This window comes from Pollachius pollachius (genome assembly GCF_949987615.1).
Source record: "Pollachius pollachius genome assembly, chromosome: 2".
Lineage (NCBI taxonomy): Eukaryota > Metazoa > Chordata > Actinopteri > Gadiformes > Gadidae > Pollachius > Pollachius pollachius.
The window spans coordinates 37279854-37298583 of NC_136935.1; the positions used below are offsets into that span (position 1 = coordinate 37279854).

Sequence of the window (18730 nt, forward strand, 5' to 3'; positions counted from 1 at the left end):
AGGGGTGTCAGAGAGAAGAAGACAGAGGGGTGAGAGTAGATAAGAGTGAGAGTGGGAAAGGGGGGAGACACCCGGCCTTTTATTCTGCTTTAAGACATATGTCCTGTTTCTGCCCCATTTCAGTGGGGCAGAAACTACTGGCGCATGACCACACCCACATTTTTTTTTTTAACATGTATATATTATACACATACATGCACACATATATATATACATACATATCTATATATATATATATACATATACACATATACATATAAATATATACACATATACATATTTATACAAACATATATATGTATATATATATATATATATATACAAACATATATATGTATATATATATATATATATTTACATATTGCCTTTATCACCTTTTCAAGTTCAACCAGAGGAATTGCCTGAGCAACCACATAGCCATTTTTTCTTTTCATACCGTGCTCGGGAGCAGTGGTGTGCACAGATAGACCCAAGGTGATGCTAGAGCACCTCCCCTTTGCCCCTTTTTTAAAAAAAAAGAAAGAATCTGAAAGTTTTATTTTTTGTGTGGTTTTTTTTAAAGTTCCCATGGCATGCCACCAGGTGTATTGTGATTAGCCGCTACAAGCCGTTTTGGAAATCTGCCCCTTATGACATCACAGGTGGGCGTGTCCACCTAGATGTGTGACGGATAGATGAGCGGCGTTTGCTACAGTCCACTGGGTAGGCTGGTAGACTGATCTATCCACCAAAAAATGTCATTCCAGAAACAATGGTTTTATGGGAATGTGTGGCTGGAATACCCTCCCACTGCTAATTCAATCCATTGTTTTAGTTGTCGGCTTTTCCATTCTGAAGAAAAGTATAAAAACAGAACAGCGTGGACAACTTATGGCATAAGAAAGTGGAACGCTGCTCTTGAAAAAATCAAGCAACACTCCATCACAGAGATGCACATGACAAGCATGGGTAGACGGACCAATTTCCAAAAAAATTCCCTCCAGTCTGCATTTGATGTTTCAGATGTAAAGGGGGTGGAAGTTAGAGAGCGAGAGAGGCAGACAAATAGAGAAATCCTGACAAGATTAATTGATCTTACAGTATATCTTGCACGTCAGGGACAAGCATTCCGAGGTCATGATGAGAGCGAGTCCAGTAACAACCGTGGAAACTTCCTTGAACTGGTGGATGTGTTTTCCCGGTATGACAGTGCTGAATATACATATGGAAAAAGTTGCCAAAGTTAAAGTCTCCAAGATAAGGCCCCAGGTGTCACTGCTTTTTAACAGAAGCCAAAATGACATAATTGCAGCACTTGGTACTTACACCAGGAGGGAGATACAAAGTGAAATAAAAGAGGCTGAACTGTACTCCATCCTACTTGATAAAACCTCTGATGTTTCACACAAAGAACAAGTGTCGTTCGTAGTGCGATATTTTCATCATATGCAAATAAAGGAGAGAATCATTGAGGTCTGCAGTGTAGAACTAAAGGCCAGGAGCTGGAGAAAACTCTGTTCTCGCTTCTGCAGAAGAACGGCCTGGAGCTGAAGAATATGTATGGCCAAGGATATGATGGAGCAGCCAATATGAGTGGTATGTATAAAGGTCTTTAAGCCAGAATACGTGCACACAATGAGAAGGCCCTCTATGTGCACTGCAAGGCACACTTTCTCAATCTGGTCCTACTGGAAGCGTCAAAGTCCAACAAGCATTTCGTGACATTTGTCAACCTTGTGGAGAAATTGTATGCCTTTTGCACAGGCTCCCCAAAGCGCCATGCTGCCTTGTTGAAATGGCAGCAGTCTCTGTATCCTGGACAGCGTGTTATGGAGCTCCAGCAGCTGTCAGATACTCGATGGGCTTGCAGGGAGAAAGCACTGAAGGCCCTTCAGAGAAATCTGAAAGCTATTTTGAAGCTCCTTGATGACATCAGTGACAGCGACCCACCTAACCTGGCCAGAGGAGATGCTCAGATGTACAGAAATGCCACCAACCTCATGTTTATTCTCTGCCTGGAAATTGCCACCCCAGTGTTCGAAGTCACTGCTGTGGCATCCGATTCTCTGCAGGAAGAACACTTGCACCACTCCACTGCCTACAAGGTAATTGATGGTGTGCTTCACACATTGCAAACCATGAGGTCTGAGGAGAAGTTTGGGGAAATATTTGGATGTGCATCAGAGAAGGCAGAGAGTCTCAACATCCCAGTACCTACTGTAGTGCCCTAACCCGTTTACAACAAAGCCCAATAGTGTCTCAAGTAGGTGCTCAGTTTGAGTCTGTGGAGTTATACTTCAGGAGTAGTGTGTTTTTCACCTTTCTGGATACTATGACTGAGGAGCTAAACAGGAGATTCAACACTGGAAGTCCCACTGCAAGAATCATTCGGTTCTTCCACCCCTTAACGGTACATGCCAACTGGGTAAGCACGCCAAACACAGAAGCCAAGGAAGCTGTCCACATCCTCTGTAATTTCCATGGAGAAGACGAGTACCAGCTGAAGACAGAACTAAAGGTGTTCCTGCCTTTGTGAAGATGATAAGAATCTATGCAACATTGCCAGTGACATCTGCTTCTGTGGAGAGATCATTTTCAAAGCTGAAAATTATCAAAACTAAACTAAGAAGTCTGTGTGGAGAAGAACGGCCCTCTGACCTTATAAGGCAGCCGGCAGTTCCACATGCTACATGTTTCATTCCCATGTGTTCTAATGTGCTTTTGTGTATGCTGCCTTTAGCTCGAGACCCTTGGCTCCACCCCCTCAGCTCCACCTCTAGACTGTGCACACCTGGAGTCCTGCCGCTGTCTGCTGTCGCCTGCTGCCCGGTATCCCTGTCCCGTCAACTGTTTAGCAGCTCTTTTGTTACTTTTTTGTTTCCACTTTTCGCCTGGTTCTGTGTTGCTAGGGAGGATTAGAACATGTACTTTTCTTTAATTTAAAAAAGTTGTCTTTTGCTTCTAGTCAGGGATAGGCTACGTTTTGTTTGTTGTTTTTGCCCGTGGATCTCCCTGAAGACAAGCACTTGAGTTTGGCAATAAACACCCTTAACTTGGACTACATGACTCCTACTGTTTTTAACATGGTACAATGTTATTTCCCTTACCCCTAGCCCACTTAGGGGACGTAACACCGCACAAACTGCCCTTATTTTTCACTGAGCACCTGCCCCCCAAAATGTCTGTGCACGCCACTGCTCGGGAGTCAGTTCTTTTGTAAGTTTTCCCCCTATCCTTTGTTTGTTGGATAATGTTTATGTCCGGTCTGTCTGGACCAAGTTGTTTGATGACTAACTTCTCTTCTAATTTTAACCTCTTTTTTTTTAACACAAACTTAACACTGTTAACACTGTTAACACACTGTCACAGGTGCAACACCACTCGCCATATCTGCATCTGAAATAGAAACGACGAAAGATACTGGCAGAATAATTTGAGTTAAAACAACAACAGTTCTAGAATATGACCAATGGGCAGACTACTCTACGGCCTTACAGGCGTCTTTTAGCGCGGAATACAATTTTTATTGCAGTCTGCAGGGTTATGCGATAAACATACGGAGGAACGCGATTTGGCTTTGTTAACAACCTGGAACTCTAATATTAGATAAGTGACCCTCCCCCCCTCCCCCTCCCCCATTTTGCGCTCAGACCCCCCTGGGCACGTGCCCAGATTGCCATGCCGGATTTAACTGCCAAATATTATTTGTCATTAGTTAATGTTTTTTTTGTTTATATTTATGTATTCAATTTGTTTAATATATTGAGTTCGCCACATTAGGTAGGAACCAAAGTTTCCGACATATGTACCCTAACAACCAGTTAAGATGTAACAGCCAATTGACCAGTAAAAAACGTGCTCAGATGCCTTGTGTGTTGAAGTGAAGTAACAAGTTATGAAGTTAAGCAGAACAGTTAAGATGTTTTTCTTTGGGATATTTTTGAAACAAGCATTTTTGCGGAAGAAATCTCATTCCCTCATGGTTATGTGCAGCCAGCGAGTTCGACGGTGGATATTGCAATGGATGATTGTGGACGGAGAGATGGCAAGGAGCAGCAATAAATCCATCAGTAACGAGAACCACGGTGTCGTTAATTTCCTGGAGGGAGTGATAGTCGAACTCGGACCTGCGTGAACGTTCAAGAACCTGCGCCATGCCCAGACCTGCTCGCGCCCACTCGTGCCCGACAATTTATCAAGACGAGAAGCTCAGATAAGCCCACGTTTGCATTAAGGACACTCACGTTCATCCGTTTTTCATTAAGACGTCCATAAGTCAGACACTGAAGTTTGTGTTCTGAAAGGAGACAATAAGTTGAAAACCGACAAGGAACTGTGTGAAGCCTTTATAATAATAACTGTGGTTTAAAGTGTATAAAGAGGCATTTATTGAGTTTGTCAATTAAAGAAAAATAAGTGACAACATTTTGAAGTTCTTTTGAAATTATAATAATTAATAATTGCTATGTGATATTACCAAGCTTTTACAACGGTTCTCTTTGAAAGGTTAGTCTGAAGGATGTTAACCTAATTTATTTTGACTAACTTATTTTGTTATTTTGTGTTACCTACACTGTTCTGACAATTGCATATAGGCATTAATAAATAATCTAAGATGTCAGAAACAAGTGAAAAAACACAGGTAGAAGAGGTAAAGCAGACCGAAGAGTCTAACGTTGTACGACAAGCAGTACAGCCTGAAGAGCCTCGTCAAAGTCAGAGAGCTAGAACATTAACAGGAAAGGGTAGGGAATTCCACCAAGAAAAAATGAAAGGATTGTCACTTCGTTTCGACAGCATTTATGACCGCTGGAAAGTTCTGACTAAAGTAGCTAAGAAGTCTGTAATCAAACAAGACCCAAGTTATATCCTACAAGAACACATTGAAGGTATTCAAAGAGAAGAATCTGAGCTGAACAGTGTTTATGATGAATACAGAAAGATTGACAGCCATCAGTCACCAAGATTGTCTTACAGAATGCACTGTCTCTAGCTCTATATTTGCATCTTCAACCTCCAGTGTTTTATTTCCTGCCTTTAACGGTTCTAAAACTAATTCCAATCGCTCTGGTGTATCCTCATCCAAAATTCAAGAAGCTGCTGCAGAGTATGCACACACACGTGCTGTATTGAAGATTATGGCTGAGCAAGACAGCCAACAGGCAGAGCTGCAGAGACTTGAAGCTGAGGATAAATGTATGGTTGCAGACCAAGAAGCAGCTGCAGTAACTTGCCGTCTTCAAAGTGAAAAGGAAGAAATCGAGCGCAAGATAGAAAAAAAAAACTAGAAGCTGCTCTTTTAAAGAGACAGTATGAAGAAAACGCTGCAAGAAGAAAGTCAGTTGAAAATCTGAAAAGAGAGCTTGCTCGTTTGGAAGAGCTAAAGAGGCTAAACGCAGCCAAAGCAAAGCTTGAAGTGTATGATGCAAATGAGCTCTATCCAGCCCAAGACTTTGTTCCACAGAATACTGAGGCTGAGCTGCCTACAGGTGTGCATGCAATAAATCAGGTGAATACTGCTGACCAGCATCCGCCACCATTCAGAGATGCGACTCCAAGAAGTGTGCTCCCAAACGATATGGGAGACCTGGTGAAAGTTTTAGCTGAGGCTATATCAGCAAACAGGCTCCCAATTCCAGAGCCAACAACATTTAGTGGAGATCCACTCAAGTTCAATCATTGGAAATCATCCTTTCAGATACTCATTGAGAAAAAGAACATTCCAACCTCAGAGAAAGTGTTCTTCCTTCAAAGGTATGGAGGAGCTGCAAGAGAAGCCTTAGAAGGTCATTTTCTGATTGGTTCAGAAGATTCATACCATGCAGCATGGGACCTACTCAATGACAGATATGGCCAACCCTTCGTCATTGCCAAGGCTTTCCGAGACAAACTACATGCATGGCCAAAAGTAGCTTCACGAGAAAGTGCTGATTTGAGGAAATTCGTTGACTTTTTACGTAGCTGTCAAAGTGCTATGTCTAACAATGAGAGTCTTCATGTTCTTAATGATGGAATTGAGAATCAGAAACTTGCAGCCAAGCTACCTGACTGGCTAAGTCCTAGATGGAACCGAAGAGCCACACAATATCAACTTGAATATGGTAGGTTCCCAAACTTTAGTTATTTTGTGACGTTCCTCTCAATGGAGGCTAGCATTGCTTGCAATCCCATTACATCGTTCCATGCATTACGGCAAAGTGAGTCTGAAAGGGCAAGGTTCAAGAATCAGAACGTGATGGCTTCCAAGAACCAAATGGCAGATGCCAACATCTTCACAACAAACATCAGTGAAAGGAAAATAGTTACATGTGTGTTTTGTAAGAAACCAGGACACGGCATACACAAGTGCTACAAGTTAAGTGAGAAGCCAGTCGCTGAACGCGTCAGATTTATTCAAAGTGAAAGACGGCTGTTTGAGTTATTCAAAGTGAAAGAAGTGCTTCGGCTGTTTGAGTCCTGGCCACCAATCCAAGAGTTGAAGTAACCGGCTGGTCTGCGATACGTGTTCAAAGAGGCATCCCACGTGCCTGCACGAAGAACGTTCTAAAAGAGAACAAGAACTAAAGAAAGAACAACCTAAGGAAATGGTTCATGCCAAAGAAATAACTCAATCACAAGACATCACTAAGGAAACAACTTCTAACAGAGTTGTACAAGATGGTAATAGTACACAGACGTCAGCAATTGTACCTGTCTACGTGTCAACGCCAAGTGATCCAAGCAAGGAAGTTCTCGTTTACGCTCTGTTAGATTCACAGAGTGACTCTTCATTCATTCTTGAAGAAGTGGCAGACGTTCTTGATACAAGCACAGAACGAGTGAAATTAAAGCTATCGACAATGTCGTCAAAGGGGACAGTTGTACATTGTAATAGACTTAATAGCCTACAAATAAGGGGTCTATTTTCCTCCAAGAAGATTACAGTGCCAACAGTTTATACACGCGACTTCATCCCTGCCAATCGCACACACATCCCAGTGCCTGAGACTGCAAAGGCATGGCCTCACTTGGAGCATCTTGCAGAGCACATCTCGCCTCAAAAGGAGTGTGAAATCGATCTTTTGATTGGGTACAATTGCCCACAAGCACTCATGCCACGAGAAGTCGTCTGTGGAGAGGAGAACCAGCCATTTGCCCAGAAGACTGATTTAGGTTGGAGCATAGTGAGTTACGGCGCACCAAGTGAGCACTACGGTGATGCCTTTGGAGTAAGTCATCGCATCATTGTGAAACAAGTTGTGCCTGAAACACCATCAATAGTCAAGCTTAAAGGTGAAGTCCACTATGTTTGTAATACAGAGGTCAGTGAAATGGTCACTCCAGACGACGTGATTAAGATGCTGGAATCCGATTTCAATGAAAGAGGCTGTGAAGAGACAACCTTCTCCCAGGAAGATCTTCAGTTCTTGGCTAAGCTGAAAGATGGAATCAGGCAGAAGCAAGATGGTCATTTTGAAATGCCTTTACCTTTCAAACAAAATCAACCAACTCTTCCAAATAACAAAGCATGTGCGTTTCAATGCCTAGTGTCTTTGGAACGAAGGCTCAGAAGAGACCAGCAATACTGCGCTGACTACGTGGGCTTTATGAAGGATATCATTGCCCGTGTTGATGCAGAAAAGGTCCCTGAAGAGGAACTTGACAATCAACCTGTCTGGTATATTCCTCACCACGGCGTATACCACCCCCAAAAGCCTGGGAAGATATGCGTGGTCTTTGATTGCTCAGCAAGATTCAAAGAAACGTCACTAAATGACCACCTGCTCACTGGTCCAGAGCTCACGAACACATTGGTGGGAGTCCTTTGTAGGTTTCGCAAAGGCCCGATTGCCATCATGTGTGACATGGAAAAAATGTTCCACCAGTTCCACGTAAGGCCTAAACACCAAGATTACCTTAGGTTCTTATGGTGGGAGAACGGCGATCTAAAGTCTCCACCCTCAATTTTTCGGATGAAAGTTCACCTATTTGGGGCAGCCTCCTCACCTGGCTGTGCCAATTTTGGACTTAAGCATCTAGCCGCTCAAGGTCAGGGTAAATTTAACCCAAGCACTGTTAAGTTCATCCAAAGGAATTTTTATGTCGACGATGGACTAGTGTGTGCAACGTCTGATGAGGAAGCAATCCAGCTAATCAAGGAAGCTAGAGAGCTTTGCAGCACAGGCAACCTCAGACTACACAAGTTCGTCTCCAACAGCAAGGAGGTGCTGAAGTCAATACCGAAGGGAGAGTGTGCTGAAAGTGTCAAGGACATGGATATGGCCTTGGGAGAGCCGCTCATGGAAAGAGCTCTTGGCGTTCAATGGTGTGTATCCTCCGATGACTTCCAGTTCAGAGTGACTGTCAAGGAGAACCCAACTACCAGAAGAGGAGTGCTTTCCACAGTAGCTTCAATCTACGATCCGTTGGGGTTTGTATCACCCTTTATCCTCTGTGGAAAGCAGATCTTAAAACATCTGTGCCGAGACAAAGTAGCTTGGGATGAGCCACTCCCTGAAGAGCTAAGAGCGAAGTGGGAAATATGGCTACAAGATCTTCGAAACTTGTCTAATGTAAGGATCAGAAGGTGCTATATACCAGCTAGCTTCACAGATGTCAAGCAGTATGAACTTCACCACTTTGCAGACGCCAGTGTCACTGGTTATGGGGAATGTACTTACCTCAGAGTAGTCGCTGTCAATGGAGATGTTCATTGCTCGCTTGTCATGGGAAAAGCACGCGTTGCTCCTACCAAGGTAACTACAGTGCCACGCCTTGAGTTATCTGCAGCAGTGGTTGCAGCCAGGATGAGTGTTATGCTCAGAAACGAGCTCGAAATAGAGGATCTTCAAGAACATTTTTGGACTGACTCAAAAGTTGTCCTCGGATATATAAACAATGATGCCAGACGGTTTCATGTGTTCGTCGCAAACAGAGTCCAAAGAATCAAGTCCACCACAGATCCCAAACAATGGCACTTCGTTCCAACAGAAGATAATCCGGCAGATCATGCTTCAAGAGGTCTGTTGGTGAATCAGCTCGTTGCTTCAAATTGGTTGACTGGCCCCGATTTTCTGTGGAAAAGCGAGCTACCAAGAGGAGGAGGAGATGTTATAGTGGGAGAAGTCAAGGAGGATGATATAGAGCTTCGAAAGGTCCAGGTGCTCAACACCAAGATGAAGGATGAGAGGTCATTGTTAGACCGCCGAATAAAGTTCTCTGACTGGAAAAGAGCTGTCAAGGCTATTGCTCGTCTGAAGCGCCATGCTAAGCAAATCAAGGGCAACAAACCTAAAGAAAGTGAAGCCACAAGTATTGAAGAAAGACAGGAAGCAGAACTGTTCATCATCAAGTTGGTTCAAAGAGACGCTTTCAGCAGTGAAATCAAAGGATTAAAGCAAGGGAAGGAAGTAAAACCCAAAGACAAAGTCAACAAGCTACACAAACTAAGTCCATTTGTCGATGAGCATGGTGTTCTCAGGGTCGGAGGACGTTTGACAGGGTCTGTTCTTCACCCACATGTCAAGCATCCTGCCATCGTGCCGAAGAAAAGTCATGTGTCTTTGTTGCTTATAAAGCACTTCCATTAAAAGGTGCATCACCAAGGAAGAGGAATAACTACCAATGAGTTGCGATCCAATGGAATTTGGATCATCGCATGCAGCGGTGCAGTTGCCTCACATATTTACAAGTGCACAACATGCAGAAAGTACAGAAAGAACACACAGGATCCTAAAATGGCAGATTTGCCGGAAGACATAATGGAAATGACTCCACCATTCACATATTGTGGTATAGACTGCTTCGGACCGTTCTATGTAAAAGAAGCAAGAAAGGAACTGAAGAAGTATGGTCTTCTCTTTACCTGTATGTGTGCTAGAGCCATACATATTGAGATGCTTGATGACCTTACTACAGATGCATTTATCAATGCATTGCGTGCATTCATTGCTTTACGCGGACATGTAAGACAGTTGAGATGTGATCAAGGCACAAACTTTGTAGGTGCAAAAGGAGAGTTCATGAAGGCTATGAAGGATTTGGATCATGATCAGATTAAGGAACATGGATGTGAGTTCATAATGAACTTCCCATCATCGAGCCACATGGGAGGTGTATGGGAGAGGCAAATACGGACGATCAGAAGTGTCTTAACTGCAATCCTTGACCAATCAGCTAAGAGACTGTACAGTACCTCACTCAGAACCTTCTTCTATGAAATTATGGCTATTATAAATAGCAGACCTCTCACAACAGAGCACTTAAATGACCCAACAAGCCTTGAACCCCTAACGCCCAATCACATTCTTATGATGAAGTCTCACATAATATTCCCGCCGCCTGGTGAGTTTGTGAATCAGGATCTCTACCTGCGCAAAAGATGGCGCCAAGTCCAGTTTTTGGCAAACGATTTTTGGAAAAGGTGGAAGAAGGAGTATCTTCTTAACCTTCAGCAAAGACAAATATGGCAAAAGGACAAGAGAGATACAAAGGTTAACGACATTGTTATCGTTCAGGAGGACAGTTCTCCGCGTTATAAATGGAGATTAGCAAGAGTGACAGAAGTGTATCCAAGCACTGATGGAAAGGTTAGGAAAGTGAAACTGTTAGTCAGTGACCCAACCTTAGACAGCCAGGGAAGACGTACTTCTAAGCCTATCTACCTAGATAGACCTGTACATAAGACTGTTCTACTGCTTGAAGCAGACTCAATTTAAAGGTTTCCATTTCATTCATCCTTTTCATTTCAAGTACAATATTTTGGTATACTTTAAGGTTCATAGTATACTATAAGGTTGAAATAAAAGTGTGAAAATGTTTATATTGTGAAGTAAAATGACAGTTGTCATTTGGTGGGAGTTTAACTGCCAAATATTATTTGTCATTAGTTAATGTTTTTTTTGTTTATATTTATGTATTCAATTTGTTTAATATATTGAGTTCGCCACATTAGGTAGGAACCAAAGTTTCCGACATATGTACCCTAACAACCAGTTAAGATGTAACAGCCAATTGACCAGTAAAAAACGAGCTCAGATGCCTCGTGTGTTGAAGTGAAGTAACAAGTTTAAAGTTAAGCAGAACAGTTAAGATGTTTTTCTTTGGGATATTTTGAAACAAGCATTTTTGCGGAAGAAACCTCATTCCCTCATGGTTATGTGCAGCCAGCGAGTTTGACGGTGGATATTGCAATGGATGATTGTGGACGGAGAAATGGCAAGGAGCAGCAATAAATCCATCAGTAACGAGAACCACGGTGTCGTTTATTTCCTGGAGGGAGTGATACCGGATCTATGGTAGATTGGTCTGGGGAATCTCCCCAACCAAGAATTCTCAAGGAACAAAGGTGAGGGAGGGGGCGGGCTGGCTCAAATTTGCATGCCATGTAGGCCTTAATAAAATATGCTGATGATGATCTGAAGTACACCAATGGCAACGCGATCAGAACTGAATATCTTGTTTCTCAGGTAGGACCTGTCACGTGAATTGGAGAGGAACTGCTTAGCGCTCAGTGTTTCCAACCAGGTGAAGAGAAAACGTCTTTGTGGCTGCAGCTGTGGTTTCACATCTATAGTAATGCAAAGTCGCCAAGGTATGCTTTTTCTTTTTTTTAATCAGAATCTTGAAGTCACTGATTCAACTTTTTCCTTCTAAGCAAACTAATTGGTCTAGCCTATTGGTACCATCAGCTAAAATTTAATGGAAACATACGTTTGGTTTCTTTCGGTTTAAGCAACATTTAATATGCTAATTTAAATGTATCAAATGTATTCAATTTGGCTATACCTTCATTGATACAGAATATAAACGTGTAACCAAAGGCAGATATATATAGTCATCGATAACGAGACGATTTACTCGAAAAAAGTTTAGTTTCACTTACATTTACATTTACATTTAGGGCATTTAGCAGACGCTTTTATCCAAAGCGACTTACAATAAGTGCATTTGTTACAATAAGTACATTTGTCATAAGAAGTGAAACAATATATCGCTGTCGGTACAGTAAAGACGTTCATAGAACCAAGTGCAAGTATTACAATCGCTAGGCTAACCCATTCCCCGTGTAAAGCAGCGATAGCAGCTACTGTAGATGCTACACAATTAAGTACCTTGAATAAGTGCAATGTACAAGTGCCAGGACGTACAACATTCAATGGTGGCTGTGTATTGGTTTCTATGCAGAGTCGAGATGAGCTCTGAACAGGTGAGTTTTCACTTTCAGTGAAACAGAAACAGAAACTTATCTGTCGCCTTTATTTTGTTAATTCGGCTAAACTTTAATGTACAGTTATCGTAATTTGTAGATCTATTAATGTAACATGATTATGTTTTTATAATTTAGATGAATGCAATCTACGACCTGCTTGATGAATTCAGACTGCAGTCCTACTATAAAGGATTTTGTGACATCGGTGTAAACGATGAGAGGGACTTCCTCGACAGTGTGACAGAAGAGAATCTAGAACAATTGGGTAAGACAATATATAGCATACATTTAATACATAGCATGTAGTTAATCTTAGCATCTAAGTCAAAGCTGCTTGGCTGCAAGTCCTAAGCCTACTGCGAGGCCTACATTATTGTAAAGCGAAACCAAACACCCCTTGGCGCTATCCAAGTAGGCTTAGCCGCCGAGTTGCTTTGAGTGAGCAGGATTAAACGACTAATGGGCTGGACGATTGTCAATCACTATTTGGTCCGACCAATCAGAAGGCTTGAGTGATGTGTCAATCAAATATAAACCCAACCAATCACGGTCTAGAGTCAACTGTCAATCACTTTTTAACCAGGCAAATAGTTTGCCTGCCTCCTTTCACAAAGAAGGCAGGTTTGCAAAGTGATTCCTACTCATGGATTTGTCTTTACTTTTGTCTAGAGCGTGCAGGGTCTGACTATATTTGAATCAGAACATGGCATACTCTGCAAAATTGCGCTTTACTTTATGTGTAAAATGTACAGGATATGTAAAGGTGGTTCATAACAATTTTTGTATATTTTTTGTATTTACCTTACTTTTCAATAGCTTCACAGCCATTTGATATACTATTTGCTAGGGTTGCTTATTTGCAACACAAATACAGGCTAATATTTTTTTTTAATCACACCTTATGACTTCATGCATTTACTAACCTTCTCGAGACGGTTGTTCCCAAAGATTGACCTTAGGTTTACCCCTTACCCCTATAATTCAACGCATAATCAGCAAAAGTCTGCATATTCATGCGGGGGCCGCATTTTTTCAAATATGCCGCACTTTCACGCATTAATTGCAGATTTCCGCGCAAAATATGCAGGGCTTGCATGATTTCATAATCCCCGCATTTTCGTTGCAAAAAAGTCACATATATTTTAGCAGAAAGTTGAAAAATGTTGCGTTTACGTTACACAAGGGCAGCCATTTCCCCCTGTTGCCATGGGAATGTTATGAAGTGACGTAATTACGCGACGTGAACGTCATCGAAAAGCTACATTATTCGCAAGTTCCTGCATTTTTTCGCAAGTTCCCGCAATTTCATCGCATAAATATGCCGCATATTTCATCGCATTTTTTAAGAAAGCGTGCCGCATAATCAAGGATTTTTTGCCGCAACAATCACAAAAAAATACTGCATTTTTGGTTATTGGTCATAAGACTCTTCTTGGACCAGCTCATAGGAAAACCATGTAAAACAGATAAATACACATGCAGTTGCTGAGCAAAGAGTGCCAGCGCCCCCTTTTGTACACAATGATTACTGCACGAAGGCCATGGCCAGTTGGAAACATTTGAGAGAAAATGTTGGTTGGTTCTCTGGTATAGGACTGGGAAAAGGGCTTAATTTGATATCATACAATTTGTCATGAATTTGTTAACCCTCCAAGTCCCAGAGGTAATTTAGTAATTTTAAGAGGCCAATGTTCTCATTCACCTGAAGCTCCTTCAGTTGTTGTCCTCCAATATTTAATGTATTTATTTTTATTTATTTAAATATTTAAATTGTACATTGAGTTTTTACTTTATTGTGTATAAACACAGTTTTATACAAATTGTTTTTTTTCCCCATAAATCTTTATCTTTCTTAATATTTTACACATATATATATATATATATATATATATATATATATATATATATATATATATATATATATATATATATATATATATATATATATTCCCAGTTCCACTTTTTGTAGTGCTTAAGGGCCTCCAACCTTTCACAGTTATTCATAGTCGTTGGATTACCGACCGGCATGGTCCCTCACTTCTGTCGATTCTTCTGGGCCATCATTGATCATCTGATAGAATACATGATCAACCACTGTGGGGCAGAATGTTAATTGTCCTGCAGGAGGAGATTCAGAGAACCACTCACAGCAAACAGGCTACCTGATCCGTGGCTGCCAAATCTCTGTGGTTGGATAGGGAGCCAGAACCCAGGTCTTCGATCAGCAACAAAAACGCTATAACAGATGCTCCCTTGACAGAGTTAAAGGGTCACAGACGTAGTCCTGGGCTTGACCCGGCTCACTACCCTGGTAGTTGGGGAAAAAAAGTGGACACGTTCTGGCCCGTTGCTCCCTGTCAGGCAGTGGCAGACTTTGGTAGCCCAATTTCTGCGGTGAACAAGACACCATAGACAACATAGTTTTCAGGCTCACCCATAACCTGTTGAAGGAATGTTGCTAAGGACACCACTGTGTAGTAGTACTATGATACTGACAGTATTGTGTTAAGGCCAATCCTTAGAAAGAATGCGACGAGACAAAATGTCTGGTGTGTTGTTTAATGCAGCGGCCCGCGAAGCCTGCATGGGCGGTGCTTTTGTCATCCTGACCCTGTTGATCTTCGCTTACTTCAGGGTCTATTGGATGCAGGTAGAGTCACAAGGGCCATCATCTATAATGTCTTTGCACTGTCCCTCTTTTTAGGAGATGATGTATTGCATCCTTTAGAATAGGTAACAATACCTAGGTTGCTCCTTCCCTGCAGCTTTGGGGCACCACCTTTGGACCTTCTCTTAGTGTTGAGCTCCCCGACACGCCCATTATGAACCTATGGGGCAGTCTGACCTGAGATCCCAGTCTCTCAAGGCTGCTTTCCTTCTGCACTCTGTTCAGCAAGAGATTTGGAGAACCTCACCTCTTCTCAGTTGGCAAGGAATGCTTGCTGTGGAAAGCCAATGGCACAAGTGTTTCCCTAAAGGTGGTAAGCAACAGGCTGTGAACTACTTAGTGGAAATAGGGTTATTCTGCCCTACTCCAGATCACTTAGGAGGTGAGGAAGGCCTCCAGACCTGTGCAGACTTGTGTTAGGGAACCCCAAAATAATGTTGAGCGCAATCCGTAAAGGCAACACACACTGCGCTTTGTCTGCTTTGCTAAAGGTAGACTAGGGCTTCCCTTCTCCAAGCAGTCCCTTTTCCACTGGGTGGGGGAAGGAATTTCTCAAATCTGGATGTGTATCACAAATTCCAAAACAGGCTTGAGTCAAGTGGAGAGGAATCGCTTTGAAAAACTGAAGAACGAGGTGGCAAGGCTCAGAGCCAGGCCAGATCCAGGCCATGGACCAGGATTCTTTAAGAAGATGGAGGAATTCAGCCTTCAATACACATACCCGCAGTGTCCTGAGCCAAGAAATATCCCAGGTAAGAGTGACGTGTCTGTATATTAATAGCTGTTTTGTACAAGCACACACTTTTTGCATAAATAGTTGAAAAAATTACAGAAACTAGCCACTGAGATCCTAACAGAACGAAGAAAAATAATTATTGCACAAAGCCTTGCTACAGGTTTACATTGAAGAATAGGGGCCCAGACATTTAGTTGAGGTCGTAATTTTTTCCCCATTAAATAATATTTTGAATAATGTTTCAAACGAAAATATGATGTATGATACGATATGATATTACTTTATTGTCAGAGCAAGTCTGCAATTTGTCTTGCATCCCAAGCAGCTCTATTTACAAACATCACAAACACAAGCGCAGGTTAGAACACACAAGCACACACCGCAGCGACACTCGCCCAGGTAAGCCGTTATGTTTTTAAACAAAACTGCTCCGCCATCGACACACGCGCCCAGGTAAGAACACACACCCATATACCACTACGACACACTTGCCCAGGTAAGATGTTATCTTTTTAAAAATAACGGCTCCGCCGTCGACAAACTCTCCCAGGTAGCACGTTCTGTCTATAGACTGTAGAAATTGCGATAAAAGAAGGGAAGGTACAATTCTCACCTCGACAAGCAACGGCGGGTCGTTCATTTTGTCATATAAAAACCGTTAAATTCAAACATCCCACCGACCTCTTTAAGATCACGTGACACATAAGTCACTTGATCTTAAAGAAACACAGAACGAAAACGTGTCAATAACACAGTATGGTGAATTATGTCTATAGAGTCCACCACAAGACTACACTTTGTAGCTCAAATGTAATATTACTCACCTCCTTGGGCCTCCCGGAATGTCTTTAAAATTTGTTGCTCAAACTTAATATTACTCCACTCCTTGAGCCTCCCGAAATGTCTTGCGATATTAATATCCCCCCCTCCCCCCTGCGGACTGTTTCAGTTGTTTTATTTTTCTTATGTTTTGTGTGTATGCTATGTGTGACTGTAGGATACTGCTGCCTGTCTTGGCCAGGACACTAGAAGAGATGTTTAATCTCAATGATGATTATTATTTTCAACTAATCAATAGTAGTTGCCTTGCATTTTAAAATGTCAATGCACTTTTCAGCCCATAATAACAGTAAAAGCTATTTAATAATTGATTTGCATGCATAGTATACTACACTTTCCATTGAACAATTACCGCTGTTACCATAAATTGACAAATTTTATAATGGAATCTTAATGGAATTTTATAATGCAATCAAATGCTCACGCACTAGCTGCTTTCAGACACACGTGTAAGTCCTGATATTCTCCTGATGGGCCGTATGCGTGAAGAACATATCCTGACATTTGTATCCTGAAAATCTCCTGAATAATACTACCCCTGAGGTAGTATTTTCTCCGTAGAAAATGTAAATGACCATGTATGTGAATGAGGAGTAGAATTATATTTCTCACTTCACTTCAGTGAGCATGTTGATGACGGTTCTGCATGTCATTGAGTGGCCCCCTAAATTATAATCAGCCTGTTGCCTTTTGTTCGCTGAATGGTTAAAAAATATTTAAATGTTGGCACTGCTTATAAGAGTCATTTATGGTGAACGAATGTTATACGTTGCAAAATGTTATTATATTATGTGCTCAGAAATTTGTTACATTATCGACTGGGGTTTCCACATTATTGCTATGGGTTTAATTATAACTAGAGGTTGAAAACTCTAGTTAAGATGAGAATACATACATTCATCATGACATTACAGCAACAGACGACAGAATTGAAGGCCCATTAACGTGCATTCGGTCTGGGATATAGTGCCTGGTTCAGTTCTAGGATTGACTGGTGAACAAAATAGTCAGTCTAACCTTTTTGAATGTTGGAACCCTATATCTCCGGTTATATGGTAGTAGATTATACTCTGTGTTTAGGACTTGGTTTGGCAGTGGCGGTTCTACATTGAATTACGCCCCGGGCAAGACCTTCTCTGAGGAGACAGGGGGGGTTGAACTGTCCCCCGCGAGGTCTCGCCCTGTCTCCCCTTCTCACACAGCTTCTGCCCAAGGCACCTTCTCATCAAGCAGGGGCGCCTGCAGCCGGAGGGGGCGCCAATGTGCTAATTCCCCACACAGTGATATGATAGATCATAGAAAAAAACTTTGCGGCGCGGATGATCTATTATTTTTTTAAGTGCTCGTGCCGCCCCCCACGTGTCACGAAAAAATGCTGCTGTCACACCAAATTTGTACCGGGTGCCAAATTTGTACCGGGTACGTAATCCATGCGTAATCCATTCCAAACCTGCCTGGCAACAGATGATCGCGGACGATCGTGTCGATTGACGTAGGAAGGTTCAAGAACATTCACGGTTAAACACTCGGTTTACTACACATTAAACACAGAGGTTACTAGATAAATTCGATTAAACAATTAAATGCAATACAAATATTAACTTTAGGAACGCTAATAAATGTAATTTGTAAAGTTAGGGCTATCTGTCTTGTCGCGCTCAATGAACGACTTCGCGAATGTTCTTGAACCTTCCTACATCAATCGACGCGATCGTCCGCGATCATCTGTTGCCAGGCAGGTACAAATTTGGCACCCGGTACAAATTTGGTGACAAATTACATTTATTAGCGTTCCTAACTTTATATTTGTATTGCATTTAATTGTTTAATCGAATTTAGCTAGTAACCTCTGTGTTTAATGTGTAGTAAACCGAGTGTTTAACCGCGAATGTTCTTGAACCTTCCTACGTCAATCGACGCGATCGTCCGCGATCATCTGTTGCCAGGCAGGTTTGGAATGGATTACGTATGGATTACGTACCCGGTACAAATTTGGCACCCGGTACAAATTTGGTGTGACACTGCCCCGGGCGGCTGCCCGGTTTGCCCGTGTCCAAAACCGCCCCCGTGGTTGGGGTTGGAGGAAATGTTGTTAGCCGACCAAAGTATGTTTTTATGGTAGGCTGATTCATAAAGTTTCTGGAGGGGTTGACCTACTATCTTTGAGCAGATATTCAATTGGTGGAGCATTTTTGATTTTAAAGAGGCAGACAAACTCTTAGCTAGCTGATAGCTGATGGTCTATGGTTACCCCCAAGTATCTAAATGAGGACACCTGCTTGATTTTTTTTCTTGGTGGATAACAAGAGAATCAGAA

General features: G+C 42.0%; 1 protein-coding gene across 3 annotated transcripts in view; it reads left to right on the forward strand.

The window, feature by feature from the left end:
* The first annotated feature begins 10991 nt into the window (after positions 1-10991).
* Positions 10992-18730, forward strand: part of LOC307071529 (uncharacterized protein) — a 31548-nt gene continuing 23809 nt past the window's right edge. Inside the window, exons 1-4 of one of the 3 annotated variants that reach the window (XM_079730537.1) lie at positions 11467-11551; positions 12145-12166; positions 12305-12434; positions 15425-15589. In XM_079730537.1, coding sequence (XP_079586663.1) covers positions 12152-12166; positions 12305-12434; positions 15425-15589 — 310 coding nt within the window. In that variant the 5' untranslated portion in view covers positions 11467-11551; positions 12145-12151. Of the gene's footprint in view, positions 11306-11423; positions 11552-12144; positions 12167-12304; positions 12435-15424; positions 15590-18730 lie in introns of those variants that run through there. The other 2 variants (XM_079730539.1, XM_079730538.1) reach the window with 2 other exon arrangements.